Source organism: Vigna unguiculata, chromosome 7 (genome assembly GCF_004118075.2).
Source record: "Vigna unguiculata cultivar IT97K-499-35 chromosome 7, ASM411807v1, whole genome shotgun sequence".
Taxonomy (NCBI): Eukaryota; Viridiplantae; Streptophyta; class Magnoliopsida; order Fabales; family Fabaceae; genus Vigna; species Vigna unguiculata.
This window is the reverse complement of record NC_040285.1, coordinates 2,241,796-2,267,192: the sequence shown is the minus strand read 5'-3', so window position 1 is coordinate 2,267,192 and position 25,397 is coordinate 2,241,796. Positions and strand designations below refer to the sequence as shown.

The window sequence follows — 25,397 nt, the reverse complement described above, 5'->3', positions numbered from 1 at the left end:
TAAATATTTAAAAAAGGACAGTTTAAGACCTTGTATACCAAAAAATACAATTTTTTTTTTAAAAGATTGGATATAAAAAATGAAAATAGTTTCAGAAAATATTTCAGATGCAGATGAATGATTGAAAAGAATAATATAGATAAATTCCCTTTCCTTAAGAACTTTATTTAGACATTAATGGTATGCTTTAAAGGTGACAGGTCTGCAAAAGATCATAAGCTCTGCTGGATACTGTACTAATTGATTAAAAAGATGTGGTAGGGATGATGGAATCAAAAAAAAAAAAAAAAATATATATATATATATATATATATATATATATATTATGTGTGTATGTATATGTGTATGATACGTGATTGAGTTATTAAATGTAAGTTTTTAAACATTAAGAAAATCTTATATATTTAATTAAGATTATAAGGATTTTCTTTGGAGGACATCTGATACTATGCCATTGAGATCTCAAAATACTAAAAAGAATTGTATAGTATCTAAGCAGATACAAATTTTAATAAATTATTTTATTGATTGAAATTTTATGGATTTTGTGCAATATTTTATTTGTATGTATGTATATTATTTCATAAAACATTATCGTTTAAATATACGAGATCTTCTTATGGTAAACTTTTCTTAATCTTAATCATGGTAAAGATAGAATTTCTCTTTAGACGTTTTCACAATGAAGTATTTTATTACTATTATTTTTTTATAATTATTTTTTTTTAGCTATAGCAACATCTTTATTTATAAATAATTATATTATTTATTTTGTATGAATTAATTATGTTTTTAAACTTTAAACTATAACATGATTTTGAAATTCATTTTGTTCGAAAATTTGATTTGATTTGGTTTGGTTTTATATAAAAAATAAATAAATGGATAGAACTATTATCAATTACCTTAAATTTTTATACTTAAGAAACGGTATTATTATGAATTACCACTATTTTGAAGGGTCGATGAGTTTGGAATTTCCATTATTAGTTGTTTTGTTTGAGAGAGGAAGTGGTTTTTGTCTATTTTGAAGGGTTGATGAGTTTTGAATTTTCATTGTTAGTTTTATTTGGTGGGGAGAGGCCAACTCACCACTGAGTTAACAGATGTGAGATTGAAACACTAAGGTTGTTCCCACCCACTCTTCGTTGTTCATGACGTGCATTGCATTACTCTCTAGGGTTAGGTGTCACACATTTTTATGTCTACATATTCCATTCCAAGTTCTTAGAAAATCAATTTATTAACTTCAACTTTAATCTCTTCTTTATTCAAGTTTTATTCATTTAATAAAATCGAGTTAATTTTAAAAAGTTAAAGTGTAAATAAAAAAATATTAAAGATCTAGTGTAAAAACAAAAATAAATAAAAAAAATCATAAAAATAGTGACTAAGGATGAAATTTCATAATATAATATAGACTTATATACTATTTTTATCCTTGTTTTGGTTAAGTTTATTTAATGTAATCCATTTTTTTTCATGTTCAACAAGATATTAATTTTTGTCAATTTAATTTTTTTCTATAATTACGTTTAAATAGTTAATAAGAGATGAACCATGTGTATCATGTGTCAATTCATGATTTTTTATTTTTTTTAATTTATAAAAGTTATTTAAGTGTCAAGTCAGTATTGTATCACGTGACCATATCAATATCATATATCAAATCATTGTCAATGTCAAATATCAAATCAATATAAGAAGTGTCATGTGTTAGTATCATGCCGTGTTATATTTAATTAAGTTCCAAATTTCATTAATTTTATTCGATTCAATTTCAAATTTTTTTCAAACTAAACAATTTTGTCTCTCTCCAAATATAACCAATGTTTTTATCTAAATGTTATACCAAATGTGTTGAGCTAAGTTTTCATTATATTATCTAGAAAACAAATATTACTTATTGCATTACTAAAAATAATTATAAATATAAATAATTATTTTATCCTTTTTATAGCACAAAATAAGTTTACTTATATTATTTTATTCTATTTCTTCAACTTATTTCGTATTAAAAATAAAAATAGTTTCATCTTCACATATTGACGAAACATTTAATAAAAAACAACTAATAAAACAAAGGTATAGAATAAATTATTTATAAAAATTGAAGAAATTCAAAACGTATAATTAAAAATATTATAAAAATATAAATTTTGATAATGCATTTCACTATGTTATAAATATTATGCTATACTCAAATGTTTATTAAAAAATGTAAATTTTAATAAAAAATTCAATATAAAAACTATATAAAAATTAAATTTAGATATAGATAAAATTGTTTAATTTAAAAGAAATTAAAATTGAATTAAACAAAACTAAGGAGAATTGAGATCGAATGGAATAAAATTGACCTGAAACTAAATTAAATATAAAATACGTTACATTAATACTAATAACTTTTACTTGATAGAATACTAACCTAACACGTGCACAATTTTTGAAAAATTAAAATTAAAATAACAAAATTAGAAAAAGTCACGAACTACCTTGTGTTAGACATATTTCATTCGTTTAATTATTTTTAAAAATTTGAATACCGTTATTTAAAAGGATCATATTCATTAAAATTGACAAAAATCGTAACTTTATTAAACACAAAAAGAAAAAAAAAAAACGAGAACACATCGAAAAAATTTGACCAAAAGGGAGAAAATAGTATTTAAGCATAAATTTATTTCTCTTCATTCATTATTCTAGACTAGTCCAATACAAAGAACATGTCATGAGTCTTATTTTGGTTGTTATAAAAGTATTACTTTATTGCTGAAATTGTCAAATTTTGATATCATTTGACCATTGAAACTAATATTTTCATCTTTCTGGGCGAATATCGTAGGTTTGATGAAATAAATTACAAAATATTTTAGGTTTAATATCTAATTTAGTTCTCTAATTTTAATTGAATTTTTAATTTTTTTTTAATCTTTAATTTGTTTAATTTAATCTTTCAATCTCTTAAAAATATTCAATTCAGTCATTTTTGTTAAATTGACGTTAACGTCGTATCTCTAGAGTACCACGTGTCATATTATTGTCACCTGACATAACTTGTTTTCAATTTAGTCCTCTTATTTATAATTTTGATCCAATTTGGTTCTCTTTCCTCTCCAAATGAAACAATTTGTTCTCTCTCAAATTTGAGACCAAATTAGTTATTAAACTTAATTATAACTTATATATACATTTATATATACATGTTAAATTTTTTTAAAAAATTCATATATCAAACACTCCATTTAAATATTTAAATTATTTTATTTTTACATTTTTATATAAAAATAATCCCTATTTAAACTTTTAATATTTTAAAAATATTAAAAAATATAAATATAATGGGACACTTATCACATTCAAACTATTTGTCACATTAAACCTTTAAAAATTACAAATATCATATTACAATAGGTATAATTAGTTGTATAGTACCCAGTTTGGTGCTGGAGTTTCTAATTGGTATCCGGTTTAAAAAAAGTGTCAATTGCGTACCCAAATTAGTTTAAGTGCACCAATTGAGTCCATACCGTTAAATATTCCCAAACGGCGTTAGGAAGTGGTGAGGTGGCAGTGCAGAAGGGATACATGTCAAATAATAATAGATGACTGGTTGAAATTATAATTGTACAGTGTTCCACATGATATTTATATTTAAAGAAGATTGGCCCTCATTTTTCATTATCTTCTTCCTCTCCTATGTTCTGCCCTAATCCAGTTTCTTCTTCATCAATATCCGGACAGTTTGTTGTGCCCTAATTCAGTTTGTTCTTCCTCTCGTTTTCTATGTTTTTGTTTTTATTTTGTAAGCAGCGGAGTAGTGGCAATGATGTATTTAAAGGGTGCAATTACTTTTGTATTCACCTTATCAGCCAACTCCTCTTCACCATCCCCAACACAAACATCTTCATTAGCCACTCCATCCTCGCACTCAACAACAACCTGTTCTCCAATATTCCCAACTTCACAAAAATCAACCCTAACATCAAAACCCTAATCACTAAATTAAAGAAAAACACAATACCAACCTTTCGTTATCAATGGTCCGTAAGTCGCTCTCAAGTCTCCACTTCAGTGTTCAAAAGTCGCCTTCAATTTCTCCACCACTTCGCGAAGAATCCTCCACTCCCCTGCGTCACCTTTCCCCAATTTCACGTTTTTATCACATGCTTCTGCGACTTCTTTTTTAACTTCGTCCCCTTTTTTTTTTATTTTCGTTCTTTTATTTTTAAAATTTTTCATTACAAGACACATTTAATTTTCTTCCCCAGCTTTCCACGTCATTAAAAATTAATCTCCACGTGTTCCAAATTTAATTCACAGACCAACCAGTATCAGTCAACGTTAACCTTTCTAACGGCGTCAACTTAAATGCACTCAATTGGTGCACTTAAACTAATTTGAGTACGTAATTGACACTTTTTTTAAATCGGGTACCAATTAGAAACTCCAGCACCAAACTGAGTACTATACGACTAATTTACAATAATATGATACGTGACACACGTAACATTATACGAATACGAGATTAATATCAATTTAACAAAAATGACTACATTAAATATTTTTAAGAAATTAAAAAACTAAATTGATCAAATAAAAAAATTAAGAATCTTCTTAAAAATTCAAGAGGACAAAATTAGATATTAAACCCATATTTTAAAAAGAGGACACAAAATGATAGGAACTATTGGGTGAGTGCGAGAAATACCCATAACACTGGTTTTTTTCTCATAATTTGCTCCCAAAACACTCTTGGGCATGATTCATTCTCTTAGTAAGAATCAATGGTCTTTTTCTTTTCCCTTTTATTGTTCACAGTTTCAAGATTTTGAGAAAAAATGAACAAGACCAACTTCGCCAGACTCTTTCATTCCACTAATCACTTGCAACGCAAAGCTCACACCTTTTGGGAATCCGTCAGTCCCATGAACTGCACCTTGTCTAGTTCAACATCAGTTTTTCACAATTTTTTTTTTCTAACGTCCTTTTGCTTGCAGAGATGCAACGATCACTCGAGAAGATTCGGAAGACTTCGTGCCAAACAAACACTGCTCCGCGATGTCAATGCTTACGCGCAATTCATGTTTCAGGTTAGTGTTGCTCAGTACATTTAGGTGTGTTTTCAAGTTCTCATCAAAACACTATTCACGGAAAAAAATTGATTTTTATTGGGTATATGTTAAGGTTCAAACAAAAGTAATTAAGGGGCAACTATATTTTTCACCATTAACTACGTTTAGAGAGACTTTTCCACTGAGATTGAGAAAAAAAGAATGAAATCAATTTCTCCACAAAGTAAAATTAGCCTACACATGAGCTATTTGTAGAAGTTATTTCCTGTTGACTTCTCCAAAATCTAATTTTAACTTATTTATAGAGTAATTTTAGCATGAGGAGAAGATGGTTTATTTTTTCCTTCTTTTTCCTTGAAGTGCTTGCGGGAAAGTTTCCTCCAAACATGCTCATTGTTCTAATTGATTATTTCCATCTCTTCTTAACTTTTTTCCCACTCACAAAGTTTTTATCCATTTCGAATTCCAACACTAGCTTTCATTTTGCCATTCCCTATTCCATTTATCGAGGTATCTTTATCCACAGAAACCATACAGTCTAGGAAAAGATCATGCCAGAATTTAACTTGATCACCGCACCTTAGCTTCCTAATTTTTTTCTCAGATTTATTTTAAAGACGGAACATAGGGAAAGTTCCTTAGATGCCATAGGTGTTGTTCTCTGATTAAAATTTGAGTGTCGTCTTGGTAACCTGTGGTAGTGAGGTCCACATTTAAATTAAGAGTTAGTTTCTGAGGTGAAACTTCAATTATAATTGTGAAAAAAAAACAGCAAAAACACCTAAAGAGCTGCATCTAAGTTTTTGTCCTTTGTTTTATGTTATAACTCTGCGATGACAACATTTCCATTGTGAACAGAATTTATAGCAAACTTAATTGTGCCAATATAACTGCTTTTGCATTTGTCCAATCTGGACTATAACCTTTTATTGCCTATTTTCAGATATATGTTTTGTTAACTGTTTGTTCACTATGTTTTGTAGTGAATCCATACAGTTTTCTAGTGTTGGTAATTTTGGATAAAGTTTGTATTCATATACACCCCCCAGTATGGTGATATTGAGAATTCCTTAGTATCATTATTTTTATGGTTCTTTTTAATAATGAACTCTTTTGGCCCTAGTTTTAGATGATTCCCTTATATGCTCTCTTTCCTGATTTTGTTACTTGTAAGATGTTGCATCTAATGCTTTCTTTTCTTCCATGTCTTAGAGTTGGAAAGAAGATGTTGATGAGGATGATTCTTCTCCCAGTCAAGGCTCGTCATGGTTCAGAAAACACTCTGGAAGGCACAGGAATGGCAATCAAAGAGCAAAACATCGATTCAGAAGTAAGGACGCTTGACATAGTTATGCTGTAATAGTGTATGACTACCTTGCAATACTGTCTCTCTTGATTAGAGTTTGTTAAATAATTTCTTCTTGAAATCTTCTAACTGCATCTTGGCTAGAAAACTTTCACATCTACTTGAGCAGGATGGGTGGATTTAACTTGTAGATATTATGCTGTTTTGGTCTTAACTTTTTCATAAGCCTTCTTAAATATGTCACTTTCTATTTTTTTATTTGTAGCGCAATGAAGGTCTCAGATTCTGAATTCATATATTTTAAGGCTCTCCTCATTGAAGTTTGTTAGATTATTTCTGGCTAATCTTCTAAATGCATCTTGTCTGCAAAGCTTTCATTGCTCAAATAGGATTTGTTGGCCTAACTGGTTGAGATCATGTAGTTGTTTTGGTTTGAATAAGCTTTCTTGAATGTGCTACGCCATGTTTATTATTTTTTGTGGCAAGAAGATTCTGGTTATTATAGGGTTTGTTCAGGATTTATATTTCAAGGCTCTATTGGTTAGAGTTTGTTAGAGGGTTTCTTCTGGGAATTCTTGTAATTACATTTTGTGTTGAAACTTTTCATGCCATGTTGGGAAGGATCGGTGGACTTAACTAGTACAGATCATGTAGCTGTTTTGGTTTAACTTGCATCACAACAAGTTTTCTTAAATAAGCCACAATGTCTTTTTTTTTTTTGTAGTGCATAGAAGATTCTGGATATTAATGGGCGTGTTCTAGATTCATGTTTCAAAAACCTTGATGTCTTTCAGGAGGTCATGAATTTTGCAAAGATGATTTTGATGTTGAGACTGGTTTTCACTCTGCTTTTGGTGGCAATAGATCTTTCTATTGGTCCTTTATAAATGAGGAAAATCCTCAGAGGAGGTCAGGAGGTTTTTATAATAACAGGAAATCTCAGAAGTGGAGACATCAAAGTGAAAATGAATATGGCAAATCAACCAAAGCAGAGTCAGATTGTTCACATTCAGATTTAGTTTCATATAGATTAGCCCTTGGATTGAGTGCTTCTGGCCCTCTGAGACTTGAAGATGTGAAAAATGCGTGAGTTCTTTTCTGCTTTCTCTTTAATGTGTTTTCTGAGTTCTTTTGCATTTTCTGTTCAATGTGATTCTAAACACCCTTATGAAAACAGGTACCGGATATCTGCTTTAAAGTGGCATCCAGATCGTCATCATGGCGTTTCTAAGGTATGGCCAGGCTCTAATGGCTGAGTAATTCTTGCTTTTTTGTTCTTTTCCTATTGAACAATTTCTGTCTTAGATGTTAAGTTGAGCTTACTAATTATTTTAGTTATTATGCATGTTGATAGGTTATAGCAGAGGAAAAGTTCAAGCATTGCAGTGCTGCTTATCAATCTTTGTGTGATAAACTGACCTTGTATTAGGGAGTAATTACTTGTTTACTCTTTTTTCATTCAAAGAGGGAGAAGTCAAACTGTAATATCAAACAGTTTACAATAACTTGTACACATTGTTCAACCAACTAAGCTAAACTCTTTTGCTACACTACACCCTTGTCGATCTTACCAATGAATAAATGCTCATATCACCAATTTAGCACTAGACCACTTCCATTCCTTTTCATCAATATATGTATGTGCTTACTGAAGGAGTGAAGTGCGATATTCTTCTCCAACATAGTTTCAATTCTTCATTCATATATGTCTTCTGATTTTCTTTCAATAAATGTAAAGAATTTAACTATGCCTTCTTTCTGGAGTTGCAAACTTTCCCTTTTAAGAAACTGGTTAGAAATTTCACTTCTCAATCATAAAATTTGCGAAAGAGACTTAGGTTTAGGAAAGAGGAACTACTGCAATTGTTTAGGACTTTAATACCATGTTAGAAAATGGACTTTAAGTCTAATTCAACCTCACAAAATCGACTTGTAAGGTGAGGTTTGCACCCTATTTATATATTATGAAATTGCCTTATCTTTAGTCGATGTGGGACTTTCAACACAACTATTTGGCAGAAATTAGCTATGCTTTCTTTTTGTGTGTGGAGTAGCCATAATCATGCCTCTTTAGGAGTAAAATTCATAAGCCAGAAACATTTTTGGCAGAAATTATGGCAATTTTACCTAAGTTAACTAACATTCTTTTTGTTGATTTTTGGTTTCTTAGAAAATCAACCAGAAAGGAGTTACATTACACATGATACATGCCATAGTTGGTCATTATCATTGTAGTTGAGTTGTCAGCACAGTCTTTTTCTACCATCTGAAAATAATACAGGTTATTTATTATTGAAAGAAACCTGTCATTTTAAGAAGAAAAATATAGAAATGTCACTTGTGGCTTAAAACAAGCCAACAGATTGCTTGAGCCATTTTAAAATATTGATTGATCTTAACAAGGATCGATAATAGGACTAGAAAGTGTCCTTGGTGAATAAATCTTTCTTGGGTGAAAATATTCTCAAAATTAGACTTTTCTCACTTGAATTGATCATTTACTGTTCTTAGGAATTAATAGGTTGAACATAAAAGAGGTTTTCACATCTCATGTGTTTTGAATTTTGATTATATCATAACAATTTAGTCAACAATTGGGTAAGAGAGAGACAAGAAACTTATCTCAATCTGCCTTCTATTCATCCTTGTAAAACTAGGATTGTATTTTACTAGATAAATTTGTTTTTTGTATAACTAAAAGTTCTAATGAATAATTTATTGAAATAAATAAATGGTAATTTAAAGTAAGTAAACATACTAAAATATATAAAATGAATCTTGAAATTATAAAAATAATTTAAATTACTGTATAAAATTAATTTTAAGTATTTTGATAATTTCTAAATAAGAAACATTGACATTTAGTTAAGAGCTAAAAGAGAAGAAATTGAATATAAACCATTTAAACGTTCGGATAAGAGTATAAAACTAAGAAAAATTTGAAAATATTTTAAAAAGTGATTTTTTCTTTGAAAATTTGAAATTAGCGAGTAAATGCGACCTTTAAAAGTGAGAAAAAAAATATGAAAAATGAGACACATAATTAGAAAGCTTGATTTTAATTTATAGGAATATTAAAATAAATAGATAAATAACGGGACTTAAATTTATTTTTGGTCTTTATAATTGTGTACGTGTAACTTTACTTCCCGCCAAAACAAATAATTCTACGTTTAGTTTTTCAATTTTTAAGATTTAGTTAGTCTATGCTAATCCTTTTTTCAATTTCTAATAAAAAATTGTCAAGATCATAAATGAGGAAAATATTAGTTAATTGTTAAAAATGTTAACATTAATATTTAATAATAAATTTTAACATTATTATTAAAATATTATATTGACATTTTTAATAACAATTAGATAACATATTATACTAGATAAAATTATTTTAATTTATAAATTTAGATACCAAATGTGTATTAAAATTTTATCTCTATTAAAATTATTTTGAAGATGATAGACAATAACTATAGAAATGTTGGAAAACACACAAATCAATAACAAGGTAACGTTTTGATAATTATGTTTATTTTACCTAAAAAATTATAAACATGTATAAAATACCAATTATAAGTGAATCGATTATATACTTAACTACAATAAAATATTTATATAAATATTTTACTATATTTAGGTATATAATTAATTATTTTAAAATATAATTGATTATATTTTAATGTAATTGATTTTTAATATTTTTATTTTTATTGTAGTAGGATAAATATGAAAAATAAATTTAATTAACTTAATATTTGGAATTCTATAAAAAAGTTGATTTTTATCAATTTTATTTTGAAATATCAGTTTGTTATTTTATATTTTAAGAATACTTTTTATGTTGAATTATTTTACAAATTTAGGCCATAAATTATTTCTTAAATACATTGATGCATTGTAACATCTGTTAAATTATTTACAAATTTATTTTTTATTTTTTTCTTCGCTTACTTTTCTTTGATAATAACAATCTGAATTTGTCGCAATCGCATTTGTTGCTCCCATGTCACCGTCTGTCGGAATTGCTTCATTGCTATTGAAATTTGAGCAGCACAAATCTTCACCGTCCAAAATATGTTTCACCTAAAATCATAAAACAAAATGCAAGTTTGTCAACGGTGAAAGATGGAACTCCATGACCCTACAGTTATGCCACAACCCTAGAGGATAGCATTCCTTTTCCGTTTCTCTGTAGAATCAGTATCCTGGTTCCTCGATTCACAACGTGCTTGTTTCTTCTTCTTCATCATCTTCTTCTTCCTCTGCTCTTGTTTCTTGCCTTCCGAAACCTCGTACAAATCAAGGGTTCTTCTCTAGTGTTTCAATCTCCTTATGGATTCTTCTTCTGATCACTCTCCTTCATCATCTCTTCATTCTACTGTGAGTTACTTCAACTGTTGAATTGTAACAATCAATATTGCTATTCAGTGTTTTAGTCATATCAAATATTTGAAAAATCAATCCCTCTAATGTAGAAATTACGGCATGGATAATTATCTCTGCAAACTTTTATTATTATTTTTGCATAAGTTAATTTTAGTTTATACAATTTATGCAGAAATTTATTGGTCCTGACTAGTTTTCTTATAAACTATTTCATCCTACTAATTGATTGAACTCCAGTTGCAACCTAGTGAGGGGAAGGTTTACTTATTATACACAGCTTTGTGAGATCTTTGACAAATTTCACTTACATTTATTATTAAGTTTGATGAGTTTGTTGTATGAAGGATTTGACTGGTTGGTGGTGGTAGATAAATGAGCAAGTCTACTCTTTTATATATTATATATATAGTTTCGTTTTGGATTAACTATTGATTTTATAAGAATGCCCCTTTTCTGCAGCAGATTTTCCATCAGAAACATATCTTATACTCTCTACAAATGTCATGACCTCCTAATCCTAAGAGAGTTACTATGGTTTCCAAGAAATCTAAGGGTTTTGGTACAATTGTTTTTTAGGCCAGTAGCTTTATGAGTTTAGACACAACAATGGTGAGAGAGGAAAAGAGAGTGTTCAATATTGGTACCAAAATCCTTAAATTTCAGACGGTACAATAGAGTTTCTCCTATCTTAGTCTTATTGTCATGTTCCATTGCAATGTAGGGAGATGTTCAAAACGTTAAGTTCTGTCAATGGTGTGGTGGTCCAACGAAGCCTGGAATACCTGAAGGAGAAGAAAGATTCAGAGCCATATGTACCAGCTGTGGGAAGATTGCATATCAGAATCCAAAAATGGTAAATGCTTAAAGAATCATACCACGTTTACCTTCATGCCATATAAGAAAACCACCTTGTTTTCTCCTCAAATCTCACAATGTTTCTCATGTTATTAAAGATAGTGTTGCAATTTTCTGATGGATGGTTTGATTCTATTGTTTTAGTTGTAACTATATAGAGATTGGTACCGTTTTGTGGATTACCTAACACTCTATTCAAGTTGATTTAGTATGTATAATCCTTTTGACTGAAAGTGTTTGACAGCTAGTACTTATAAGTTATGACTTGTTATTTTAAATATAATGACTTTTACTAGATTTTTAAGGTAAATTTCATGCTTGCATTGAGAAACAGAAAATTTGGTTCTATCTTGACTAAGCATTAGTTGATCTGAGGAAGCAGATTGTTATATCAGCTTTTGGACTCTGTTTATTATGTAATGCATGAATTTAGTTCTGAAGTTGATATGGTTCATAATTAATCACGTACTAATTGTTTTAAAATGGTATGAAGTACTTCTATTTTCTGCAAAAAATATTGTACTAGTTTTATACTATTCATTCTACCACTCACTACCAGGCCTCAAGAACAACTTGTGCAAGCAAACCCTCTCTGGACAAAACTTCTAATTACTGAGGATCTCCAGATTTTAAAAGACAACAAATTTGCACCAGTCCTTTATTTTTGTGAAAATACTATTATATTATAATAGCTTAAAATATTAAAACTGTGCCTTTAATTTTAAATATTAGGAGTGCTGAGGCCAAATTTTCATGATTACAACATGCAAAACTATTAAGAGGACTCTGCTCATTACTTTTTCTTCTGATCATTACATGCATTTGGATGACAAAGTAGGTAGTCGGTTGCCTCATTGAACACGATAACAAGGTCCTCCTTTGCAAGAGGAAGATTGAACCATCTTATGGCCTATGGTAAGATTGCACTTCTATTTCTACTGGTTATTTTCATTCATTCACTTACATTCTTTGGAAACCTACTCAGAATGTGGTTTAAATGAGGAAGAATTATAGTGAACCTGAAGGAAATAGGCATACTGTTATCAAAGGGAGAAGTTGGAAGGGAATTCTGTTGTATGCCACAGAAAAATACAAAATGATAGAAGAGTAGAGTGAGACAACAAGTAATTAAGAATTAGGTTAAATATGTTTAGTCTCTAAACTTGGATGCAAAATCAGAATTTGTCCCTGTCTTAAATTTTGATACATTTTGATATCTAAACTTTAAAAATGAATTAATATAATCATTTTAATCCAATGACATTCACCTTTTTCTACTTAGATGAATTTCCATTTATCTCTTTCCTTCAGTTCAGTCTTGTAATTCGTTGTATATTCTTGATCAGCACTGGAATGTCACTGATATTGCTAATTATTGTGAAATATTACAGTACAAACACTTTTCTGCATGAACATATCATGTTTTGGTACCATACCACGTTCTTTTATCTGAAACCTATAAAAACAAAAATGCTAATGATGTTGTGTTATGTCGATTTCACGTTTTGGTGTGAAGGACACTTCCTGCTGGTTATCTGGAAATGGGAGAGTCAGCTAGGGAAGGTGCCATCAGGGAAACGAGGGAAGAAGCCAATGCTGAGGTGGAAGTGATTTCTCCCTTTGCTCAGTTAGATATTCCTTTAATTGGCCAGGTAACCAAGAATCAGCATTTATTTATTATTTCACTCCTTTTACTTGATCTTCTAATGTAGCTACAAATTTTTAGTCATGATTATGGCATGTTTGAGGCAGACTTATATAATCTTCTTAGCAAGGTTGAAGAACCCACATTTTTCACCTGGCCCAGAATCATCAGAATGCCAGCTTTTCCCTCTCAATGAAATACCTTTCAACTCTCTATCCTTTTCCTCAATGGTGGTCACTTTAAATTTGGTATGGTTCAGATGCTTTAACATTTTTTTAAGCTTCAGAGGTCTTCATTTTTTGCCTAGTAATAAAGCATCTTATGGCGTTTTCTCATGGTTGCAGTATGTTGAAGATAAAAAAGCAGGAGGAAAGCCTAAATTCCATTATGGTACCATTAACAAAAGGTATTTGTGTTTTCTGTGTAAAATATCTATCAGTTTATCTATAATATGTGAAAGCTGAAGCACCAACTATGGTATTAACATTTTAGTTACTTTATTAACATTAGTATTACTAGATCAGAGTTTTGTCATGTGTGTCATCTTTTTCTAATTTTTGTTAGGCCTGGTACCAGTGCTTCTGATATTCATGCGTATACTCTGGATCATCACATGCAGTCATGATTCGTTAGGATCTGGTGAGTTTTCTCCTGCAGATACCATTAAACAAAATTAATATTAACAAAATAATAAAAATAATTATTGACTTTTTATCATGATTGCTTCTGCTCATAAACTTCACATCTTGCAGCTCAAAGCGATTCAAATATATGATGAAGCTGTGGATTCAGGAACTCCTCATTATACAAGTCTTTCGTTGCTAGATCCTGCATTCCAGATATTTAAATACGAAAAATTCAAACATTGATGAAACTATTGGAAGATTAATGATAACAATCCCTGCTATTATATCAAGATTCCAGTTGTTAATTATCAAAAGGAATTTTTTTTTTCATTTGAATCCCAATTCTTTGTTCAGTCGGAACACCAATTTTTTCAGCTAGGTTTTCTAATATTTTGTTCTTTTATTCTATAAAATGAACAATTCTTTGATTATAAATGTAAATTTCTGAAATATAAATTTAATGTTTAATTTAAATACATTTAAATATAATTGATATAAATATTTTCTAAATATATTAATAAAAACATTAAAATTAAAAAATAAATATATAATCCAACTGTTAATAAAGATGATGTTAAAATTTTAATTTTTTAAAGGAATATTATTTAATTCAAATTTAAAAGATTAATTATTCCAACAAATTACATGATTATTTATTATTTTCAAAGCAAATTCGCTTTTTAATTGGACATATATTAAGAAAACAAGACATTTACTTCAAAAAAAATAATAAAAAAACAAATGCAATTGACAAACCCAATTCAGAATGAATATCTGGAAACCCAAATTCTGGTTGATTTTCCAGCCCTGTGGAACAAAACTGGGCCCATAATTCTCTTAAAATAAAAAATATACTACTTTTGTAAACAATCGGACAAGGCTACTACCAAAATTTGAAGAAAAAAAAATCTCAAAATAAAATGAGGAATAATCCCACATAGTTCTAAAACAAATGCTATCCTCTCACAAATATAATGTATTCAAATTTCAACAAATAAGAATCATCGGTACATGAGAAAAAAGAAAACAAAATAAAGTGAAATCGTTTCCTGAGACTAAATTAACGTGTAATTCCATGTAAACTTAAAAATTCTTTATAAAAACGAAAAGTCATTGATGATTCAATTGGTTATGTACCTTAATAATAGAGTAAAATCCGTTTTCCATCTAAGAAAAACGAAACGAAATTGAAAACTCTTTTTCTCCAAAGAAAAAAAATCAAACATGTGAAGAAAACCATCAGAAGAAGAGGATCATTGCATCAGGAAATCTCAGACGACCGTCGTGAGAAATTTTAAATCCGAATTCATCATATGGTTTTCAAGAGAAAGAAGAGGATTCAAAACTTTGAAAAGAAACAGCAACATACGCTAAAGAACAAAACAAAAACCAAAGCCGCACATCATATTTTCAAGATTGGAATGAAAGAGAAAAGTATGAAGAACGATTCACCATGGAGGGATTTAAAGGGGAGGGATTAGGGTTGGGAGGGAAACGGGAATACATAGGGTTCCTATTAACCATTATGCCCCTCGTCTTTTTAGTAAAGCCCAACTACAGTTTGGGCTGTCAGTGTTCTTATGGCCCTTAATTTTTACCCTTTCGTTCTCCTTTTTATTATGGGGTCTTTCTTCCTACACCTCCAAGCATTTCTTCTGCAACTCCAAAAAATCTAAATTTTCAAAATACCCTTTGATTATTTAAAGAAACTCACGGACATCACACCCCAAAAATACTTATGGATGTCGACTTCCGGAAGTCAAAATATATGACTTCCGAAAGTCAAAATCATCACCGGAAGTCGACTTCCATAAGTCAAAAATCAACACCGAAATCGACTTCCGGAAATCAAAAATCATTACCGGAAATCGACTTCCGGAAGTCAGAAATCATCAGCGAAAGTCGACTTCCGGAAGTCAAAAATCATCACCGAAAATCGACTTCCGGAAATCAAAACACATTACGGAAGTCGACTTCCATATATAAAAAAATTATATATTTTAATTTATTTTATTTCTTAAAACAAGTATTAAAAATTATAAAACATATAAATTTAAAAAAAATTATTTTAAAAAATAAAAAAAATAAATAATAAAATACTAAATAAAAAATTGAAAAATAAAATTAAAAAACAACTTAAATTCAAACAATAAAACTTTAAATTTAAAAAAATGAAAAAACCAGAAGTCGGACTTCCGTACATATATCTGTACGGAAGTCAAAATCTGTGTATATACATATATATATTTTTTTCTGCTTTTAGTTAAAGTTTTATTATTTTAATTTAAACTATTTTTTAATTTTATTTATTTTATTGATATTATTATATTTATTTTATTTATATATTTAATGTATATTACTTTATATCTTATTTGAATTTTTTAATTTTGGTTAAAATTTAAATATTTAATTTTAATCAAATTTTTAAAATTTTTTCAATTATATATTTTTTAATATTTTTAAATTTAAATTTATTTTTATATAATTTATTAAAAATTTAATAAAAATATAAAATAATTAAAAAAATTATATTTGAAATAACATATATAAATAATATATAAATAATCAAATTAAAAATAAATTACATATCACTGGAATTTGATTTTTAAGAATATTCGTATTTTTTTTATTTTAAATTTGATTATTTATATATGTTATTTTAAATATCATTTTTTAATTCTTTTGTATTTTTATTACATTTTTAATAAATTATATAAAAATAAATTTAAATTTAAAAATATAAAAAAATATAAAAAAATATATAATTAAAAAAAAAAAAATTTGATTAAAATTAAATATTTATATTTTAAACAAAATTAAAAAATTTGAATAAAATATAAAATAATATACATGAAAAATAAAAATAAAATAATTATAATAATATCAATAAAATAAGTAAAAGTAAAATAAAAATAAAAAATAATTTAAATTAAAATAATAAAACGTTTTTTAATATATATATATATATATATATATATATATATATATATTTAAATTATTTAAAGTTTTATTATTTGAATTTAAATTATTTTTTAATTTTTTTTTAGTATTTTTTATTATTATTTTTTATTTTTTAAAGTAATTTTTTTAAAATTTAAATGTTTTATAATTTTGTATACATATTTTAAAAAATTAAATAAAATAAAATATATAATTTTTTTTATATACGGAAGTCGATTTTCGTAATGTTTTTTTAATTTTCGGAAGTCGATTTTCGGTTATGATTTTTGACTTCTGGAAGTCGACTTTCGGTGATGATTTTTTATTTTCGGAAGTCGATTTCCGGTGATGATTTTTTATTTCCGGGAGTCGACTTCCGGTGATGATTTTTGACTTTCGAAAGTCGACTTTCGATAATATATTTTGACTTCCGGAAGTCATATATTTTGACTTTCGAAAATTTACATAATTTTGGGGGTGTGGTGTTTGCGGAGTTTGTTAAATGGTGAAAGAGTTTTATAAGAATTTTAAGAAAGTTTGGAGGTGTAGAAAAAATTTTGGAGGTGCAGGAAGAGAGACCCTTATTATGTCTGTGCAACGCAACAAATATTTTTTTCCGCTTTTACAGTACTTTTTAAACTGATTAAATTAGTAAAGGTATAAATTATTTAGTTTAATTATTGTATTATATTTTTTTTAACTCATTTAAATCACGACTAAAATTATCATTTACATACACTAGCATTCAAATTAATTATTCAGAAAAAATAGTTTTTAACAACAAATAATTAATTGTGATACTATTTTATATTATAATTAAATTATTATTATTAACCATTTAGGCTTATCCAATTGTTTAACAACAGCTTTTTACAAAGTAAAACTGTCTAATTCAAAGTTGCTTTCACCATCAATGTGGCATACTTTTCACTAACATGAGGGAGATGAAGGAGGACGACAAATGACAGGGACCAATAACCTTCATAACCTTGACAACCTTTAAATACCAATAATATAGATTTTTTAAAACCTCCATGAAGACTAGTTTAATATCTGGTAGTATGAGATCAAATAACAGTATAATTTCCTCACAATAACATACATAATACAAAGAAAATGCAAAACCACGTATCAGATCTAAACAAATATTATATAACGAAATTCTAATAGAAGTAAATAGAATTTTAATCTAATACTTAAACAACGGGATTAAACTCTACTTTTGAACTATTCAAGCAAATGTTCCATCAGGAAAAAAGATCAAAATCATACAGCTATAAACAAAACACTTCATTTGGAATACATGCTGAGCTCAACGACATGCAGAAGTATATATATACATGATTGAATAACACAAAAGATTACACAAGTTTGTGTGCAAATATATATATAACAAGCTGCAACACATTTAACACCAGTGTACGTATTTACATAGAAAAGCTAAGATCTGTGAATCCAAGAGTGGTTCAAAATCTTCAACTAACCAGTGATTTCATCATCTTCCAGTGATCTCAGTGAAAGGAGTGAGTGTTCCCTGGATAAGGGAGCTATCTTCACCTTCTTTGAAAGATGGAGGCATAGCAGGCCACATAAAAGCTGGTCTTTCCTTAGGCACTTGAGGTGGAGATGCTTCCCCATTCAGAACCTGAAGAACTGTTCTCATGGATGGTCTTTTGTGTGGATTTGGATGGCAGCAAGCCAAACCAAGAACAAGAACACACTCCACCTCTTCCTCCTTAATCTCTTCTTTCTTCAACCTTGCATCAACACCACCAACTACTTTTCCCTTCCCATACAAATCCCACACCCAATACACAATGCTGTTCTTGTAGTCATCTTGTGCATACACATTCCCTGGCCTCTTTCCACACACTACTTCCAACACAAGAACCCCAAATGCATACACATCTGTCTCCACCGTTGCCCTCCCAATCAGAAAGGTTTCTGGGGCCATGTAACCGGGTGTGCCTGCAATCTCTTTTGTAGAGTGATGTGTCTCATCTCTCTTCTGAATTGTTCTGGCCAATCCAAAGTCTCCCAGCTTGGCATTGTAATCTGAGTCCAGCATTATGTTGCTGGCCTTGATGTCTCTGTGGAGAACCCTCTTCTCACACCCATCGTGAAGGTAGTCAAGTGCTTGAGCCACCCCATGAATCACTCCCAGCCTAGTTTCCCAATTCAGTGTTATGGAATACCCTCCTTCTAGGTTATAATTATTCCCAGAATCTTTGTCACCAAAGAGGTACTTGTCTAGGCTTCCTTTAGGCATGAACTCGTACACAAGGAGAAGCTCTCTATTCTCGTAGCACCAACCAGTGAGTTTCACCAAATTTTTATGGTGAAGGCTTCCTATTGTTGTCACTTCTGCCACAAACTCTTGCTTCCCTTGGCGTGAGTTCTTGGAGACCCTCTTTACAGCTACTTCCTTGTTTTCCAATAGCCCCTTATACACAGTTCCAAACCCACCTTGTCCAAGCTTGTTTTGAAGGCTGAATCCACCAGTTGCTTTCGTTAGTTCAGTTAGCCTAAACTTCTTTGGAGCCATAGAGGAATATTGAATCTGATCCTCTATCCTTGGATATGCATCTTCTGGACCCTCCATATGGCGAATCTTTTTCCAGCGCAAGAAAAAGATCACCAGCCCACCAACGATAATTAAAACAATCACGATTGGAACGGCAACATAAACCCACAAGAGGCTTTTGTCATCATCTCTAATATCATCCCCACTGAATTCCCACGATTTCACACAGTTCAGCTGCGTGTAGTTACTTGTTGAGCCGGAGAAACCGAGGTAAACCTCTTGTTGAAGAAAGGAAGATAAATTAAGAGGTGGAGTTACCAAGAGGGTCTCCATAGATTCTCCGGAAGTTCCATTCATGGCACCAAAAACTGATATTATGTCATTGATGAATTGAATGTGAAATTTGACATCTTGACCTGACGAAAGATTAAGGCGAGTGTTTATTAACGAAACCTGATGGATGGAGTTGATGCTGTTTATGTTGATGCCAACATGATTGTCAGGACCATCTTCTGTGAAACTGTGTCTTGTGTCAAACTCCACCGCTAGGATAGCAGCTTGTGAAGTTCCATTGGAAGTAGCATTTACAATACCAAGCCATTCTCCTTGACTATTTTGTGGGAGAGTTCTATCTGAAGTTAAGATAAAGGCCAAGCCTTCACCACCTGGGGTAGTTTGTGGAGTGATGTTGAGCACAAAAGTGGTGTTGAAGGAAGCCATTTGGTTATGGTTCTTCTTCTGTTTCCAAAGTTGGTACGGCTTTCCATAGAAAGCACGTCCAGAATAATCATGTATGGGACCACGAATATCAGGGGTTACTTGGATAGCATTTAAGTATATTTTTGAATTCTCGTGCAGCCATAGATTAGACTCATCCTCTGGTTCGAAGGTAGGGAAGTTGAACTGAAAACAGGTAACTTTGGTAAGGGCCATGGTAACGAAGAAGAGTGTTGCTGCATATTGATATTTGACTAACCAAGGGGGGTTCATATTTCTGTTTTGAAATGGATTTTTGAAGGGTTTGCAATGATTTTTAGACAAGGTGGAAGAAGGGTCACGAAAAAAATTGAAGGCCAATTCTGAGTTCTGACACATTTATGATGCATCATTCCTTTATTTATATAAACCATGTATCACACATATATGGTTAGGTCAATTGATTAATATATATTTTTTTTGAATTATCGAAATCTCGTTGTCTCTTAGGGTTAACTTTTTCTGAGAAAATTCTTGTTTCCGGTTTTGTGGAATGAAAAAAAAAAAAAAAACCATCGCTGGTGATGTCATATATACCATTAAAATGACACGATAACACTTAAAATGCCGGCCGAATAGTAGGTTTCTCAAACATGTTCAGGAAAGTTGGATATGAATTAAGTATGAACTTTAAAAACAGTTTACACAATATCATAAACTATTTTCATAGCTTCTCAAACATTCACATAAGTGGTTATGTGATAAGATAATTTTAAATATTTATGCAAGCATAGAACTTGAGTCCCAAAGCCATAAAAATATACATGGTTTTGATCTTTGACCTGATGAGGAAGAAAGAATTTGTGTTATTTATTAATTAATGATTATTCAAGGTTATATTATCACATGTGATAGGTGTTTCGTCTATGGTTTTAACGACTTTTACACGTTATGCTACGTACTAACCCTTTCAATTCATAAAAGTCAAAAGTCAAATATTGTTATGCCACTGAACCTACCTAGAGTTTGCCTTTAACAGAATATTTCATGTGACAGGATCAACTAGTTAGAAAATAAAATAAAATCATGACTTATTCTATGCTTTTGCTTCAATCTTCACGCGTCATAATAATATATAAAATAATAAGTTCTATTGGAAAAATATAATTTTCAATGACTAAAATCACCAAGTTGTGTTTGCCAACACCAAAATCATCTTTGCAAGTTTTTGTTGCCGTTTTCTGCACTGGAACTTAAACTCTGTCATGGTGTTTTCTTATAATTTTCTGTCAGATTGTAATACTTATTATAAGTCAATATTTGCTACAATAGTTATCGATAGTTGACAGAGTAATATATATATATATATATATATATATATATATATATATATATATATATATATATATATATATATATATATATATATAACAATCTTCTAATAAAATTAATTTTATTGTATTTTTTTTAGTTAGTCATTTCTTTTGGATTAAATATATTTTTGGTCTTAAACTTGAATATGAAATCAAAATTAGTTCACATCCAAAACTTTTATACATTTTGAAATATGTTGAAAGTTTCACATTAACTAAAGATAAAGTCAATTCACAGTATATAAATAAGTGTAAATTTTAATTCAATTTTGTAAAGTTAAATTGAATTTATAACTTCTTAACATGGTATGATTTAAAACCTGTTTTAACAAAATATGATATTTAATATGTTTATCCTAATGAAATATGAGGGTAAAATTATGTGTTGAAAGTTTTACATAAATTAAAAATAAGGTCAATTTACACGAAAACTTCATTTTAGAAATCAATTTTGTAAGGTTAGAGTCTAAGTCATATTTAACATTTTTTTATCATGTCATGTATGATGAAGAGAGGAGGTGTGCATTGCATGATAAAAATCGAAGCTTCTAAAAAATATTTTTTATTGTTATAATTAAATTATAAAAATATACAAAATCACTTTGTTATTAATTTACATTTTATTATATATAAAATATTGTATACTACATTTTTAGTATATTATGTATAGTTATCATTAAAATCGATAATATAAATTATTAAATATATTTTTGTGACATTATGGTTAAAAAATAGATATACCAAAGTATATTATTAGGATATCTAAAAAATAATTTATTGTAGATTACAGGAAGTTTACGCGTTTTTTCTCATGTTTAAAGAACTAGAATTGTCCCGTCCATATGAACAAATGACACACTGTTGATAATTTGACGTTTAATTATTAATTAAGTATATAGTAAAACATAAATTTTATAAGTTGTTTTGTTGACTATGGTGTGAGAATGTGCAGGTTTTACTGATTCTTCAAGATGTTAACATGAATGAGTATTCATACCTTTTTCGTTTAAATTATTTTACCCCACAAGTTACAAGTTGTTTGATAGAATTATTTATCAAGTGAGTAAATATTATAATATTATACTCATATTATGTTGAAACAAAATTTTAGACCTAAAAAAATACACTGACTTGTTCTTCTCTATATCAGCTGGTTATGCTATATATTACATATGTTGTATCTATGAGTTTACTTTTGATGTAATGCATTATATTATCAACTAATTAAATAGGACTTTGTAAGTGATTACTAAAAGTAAAAAGTTATTACGCTACTGTAGAATCCGAATTGAATTCTCAATATCTTATACATGATAATTTGGATTTTATTCAACATGTTCTTTTTAAACATTATAACTTTTTTCTGTTTTAATAAAAACATACTAAAAATCTAAATGAAATGAGAAATAGTATTGTTTTTTCTACTATGTGAATAATTTCATAAATTATCTTGTATATTAATTAATATATATTGAATGATTATATTTAACTCATGCATAAGTAACTTTGATTATGTAATTATATACAAAGTTTGGTCATAGATATTTTAATATCTGTTATGCAAAGGTTTGGAACGAGATTACAGAAGTTTGAGTGATATACAAGATAAAACCTTTCAACTATTTCGGCTTTTGCGAGTGCATATATGCGACTATGGTGAACAAAGGAACAAATATATGAACGTTAGAAGAATGAATCTAGAAAAGAAGGGAATGGATGTTGTTGTACCAAAAATTTGTACGAGATTTTCATCATGATATCACGTTTACTTCATAAAAATATTATTTTATATCAATATAATTTTCTTAAGAACATTTGTTTAAAGGTCAAAATCTGTAAATAAACAAACATGTCACACGAATCAATTCATTCATTCTCTTTCGGAAACAACTTTGGTTGTCCAGTCAAATATATTAGACGGAAGAAAACAATATGATCATGCAAACAAACAAAACATGGTTTTTTCTTGGAAACTTGGTTCAGCATAGTATTCAAACTCAACAACCAAGAAACCAAGAATAGGTGGTTTTCTAACGTTATAAACACAGTTTTCTGATAGAAGAGGGGAAAAGAGGAATAAAGACCTTGAAGCAAGTGGTGCTTGATCCAATAATGAGGGAAGGATGAACACTTAAAAGCCAAAAAATTCAAAGCTAAAGGATTTTGAACAGTTTAGACACTTAACCATAGAATTCCTGTTTGAAGAGAGGAAACTGCATGACCAAGGTTTGGCTATTTCATCCTATTTTCCCAGAAAGAGAAAAATTATAATATATAATTATGAAATATTAAAATGATTAACTTATGTCTTAGAAATAAGTCGTAAACTTAAGGATTAAAAAAAATAGTATAAATTTGTTAGAGGTTTAATTACTCGTAAGGTACCCAGTTTGAGTCAAGGGTGTCAAATTGGTACCCCGCGAAAAAAAGTTGTCAATTTGATACCCAAATAAGTTTAAGTGCATCAATCAGGTGCATCCCGTTAGATTGTCAAAAACGGTGTTAAATTTGTGGTGATGTGGCAATGCATAACAGATACGTGTCATTGAAAGAAGAAGATGTGTAAAAAAAACAATTGTAAAGTGTTACAAATTATTTAATGAATGGTGAAGTTTGAATTTGCCCTATGTCATTTGTGGTCGTTATCATCTTCTTCTTCCTCTCCATTTGCTTGCTGGTTCAGACCTAACCCTCTTTCTAATCCCAAATACACCCTCTTGATTTTTTCCAATAAAAACAAAGCTTCTGAGGAAACCCTAATCTCGGGTTCCTTTCCCCCTCCTCCCAATCAATATCTCCCAGGGTTAGGTGTAGAAACTTTAGAACCCTAAAATCCCAAAACTTCAGAACCCTAAAATCCCAAACCTAAAAAGATACATAAAAAATTCATAATATTTTGAAATTGGCATTGGAATTGAAATTATCCTATTGTAGCAACAAATGTCGCTGTACAGTTCAAAGAATAAAAGCGACAGAAAAATGAAAGAGGAAAAAATTAGAAATTTGGTCTAACGTGATTGTGTCATGAATCGAAAGGGAGAGAAAATGGAAATTTAGGACTCAGATTCGGCGTCGATGGTGAAAACTAGAAGATGAAAATCGGTGGAAATGAGAGCGAAATGAGATTGAGATTGCAGAAACCCCAAAATCGCATGAACCTCGATCATCTTCTCACTTCTCACTATGCTTTTATGCTTTTCTCAACCAAAATCGCATGAACCTCGAACATTACAATTTTTTTTTAATTCATTTCAAAAATTCCTATTTTTTATTTAAATTACCACGTCACAAATAATTGGTAATTAAACCTTTATTAGATTATTTAATAAACTAAAGTGTATAATTATTTTTTTTAAAAAAATCGTACTATATATATATATATTACTGTTTTCATTTTTTTAGCAAATTAGATATTATGTATACTTATATTTTTATATAATCAATGTCGAAATTTACTATTAAAATTTGGAATAAATTCAAACTATAGATGAGTTCATTTGTCATTCTGTAATTGAATTATATTCTTGATTCTGTTGAGTTTTTCTGTGTTATTCTCTCTCGAACATTAGAAATAAATTATTTTAGTATTTTTGAAGATGATTTTAATATATTTTAAAAATTTAAAATTAATGACTATCGATATATTTTGAAGATATAATAGAAAAATAACAAAGAAAAATCAAATAACAGAGAAAAAGTAGTAGAGAATCCAAACTCGATATTCTCTCTGGGAACAATTATATTTTCTATCTTTGTAACGTTACTAGTCTTCTTCTTTAGTGTAATTCATATCCATCTTGAGTGATAATATCCTAAGATTTTTATTCCATCTACATTGTTTTTCAAGTTCATTGGTATTATTACATTTAATATTTTTATTCATTGTTTTTCATAACAGGAAATTATCTGTAGATGTGAAATATATGTTGGAAGATCTGGGATGCTTGTTAAAAGGAATTTTCTATATATGTTTT

The 25,397-nt window shown here is 29.1% G+C and overlaps 3 protein-coding genes and 1 non-coding gene across 4 annotated transcripts; 2 read left to right on the top strand and 2 right to left on the bottom strand.

The window, feature by feature from the left end:
- Nucleotides 1–4,681: 4,681 nt before the first annotated feature.
- Nucleotides 4,682–7,988, top strand: LOC114190709. The gene is made up of 6 exons (XM_028079690.1): nt 4,682–4,919; nt 5,001–5,093; nt 6,288–6,405; nt 7,176–7,467; nt 7,559–7,613; nt 7,736–7,988. The coding sequence occupies exons 1-6, from the start codon at nt 4,842–4,844 to the stop codon at nt 7,808–7,810; spliced, it is 711 nt and encodes a 236-aa protein (XP_027935491.1). The 5' UTR covers nt 4,682–4,841; the 3' UTR covers nt 7,811–7,988.
- Nucleotides 7,989–10,390: 2,402 nt separating this feature from the next.
- Nucleotides 10,391–14,250, top strand: LOC114190221 (nudix hydrolase 23, chloroplastic-like). Its single transcript, XM_028079020.1, has 8 exons — nt 10,391–10,758; nt 11,486–11,617; nt 12,458–12,534; nt 13,136–13,271; nt 13,372–13,512; nt 13,609–13,670; nt 13,829–13,903; nt 14,017–14,250. The coding sequence occupies exons 1-7, from the start codon at nt 10,711–10,713 to the stop codon at nt 13,887–13,889; spliced, it is 657 nt and encodes a 218-aa protein (XP_027934821.1). The 5' UTR covers nt 10,391–10,710; the 3' UTR covers nt 13,890–13,903; nt 14,017–14,250.
- An 874-nt stretch (nt 14,251–15,124) lies between these two features.
- Nucleotides 15,125–15,210, bottom strand: LOC114192854. Its single transcript, XR_003606173.1, has one exon. It is a non-coding gene; the product is annotated as a small nucleolar RNA Z161/Z228 (small nucleolar RNA).
- A 2,889-nt stretch (nt 15,211–18,099) lies between these two features.
- On the bottom strand, nt 18,100–20,456 carry LOC114190158 (probable L-type lectin-domain containing receptor kinase S.5). The gene has a single exon (XM_028078948.1). The coding sequence runs from the start codon at nt 20,447–20,449 to the stop codon at nt 18,326–18,328; it is 2,124 nt and encodes a 707-aa protein (XP_027934749.1). The 5' UTR covers nt 20,450–20,456; the 3' UTR covers nt 18,100–18,325.
- Between the last annotated feature and the right edge of the window lie 4,941 nt (nt 20,457–25,397).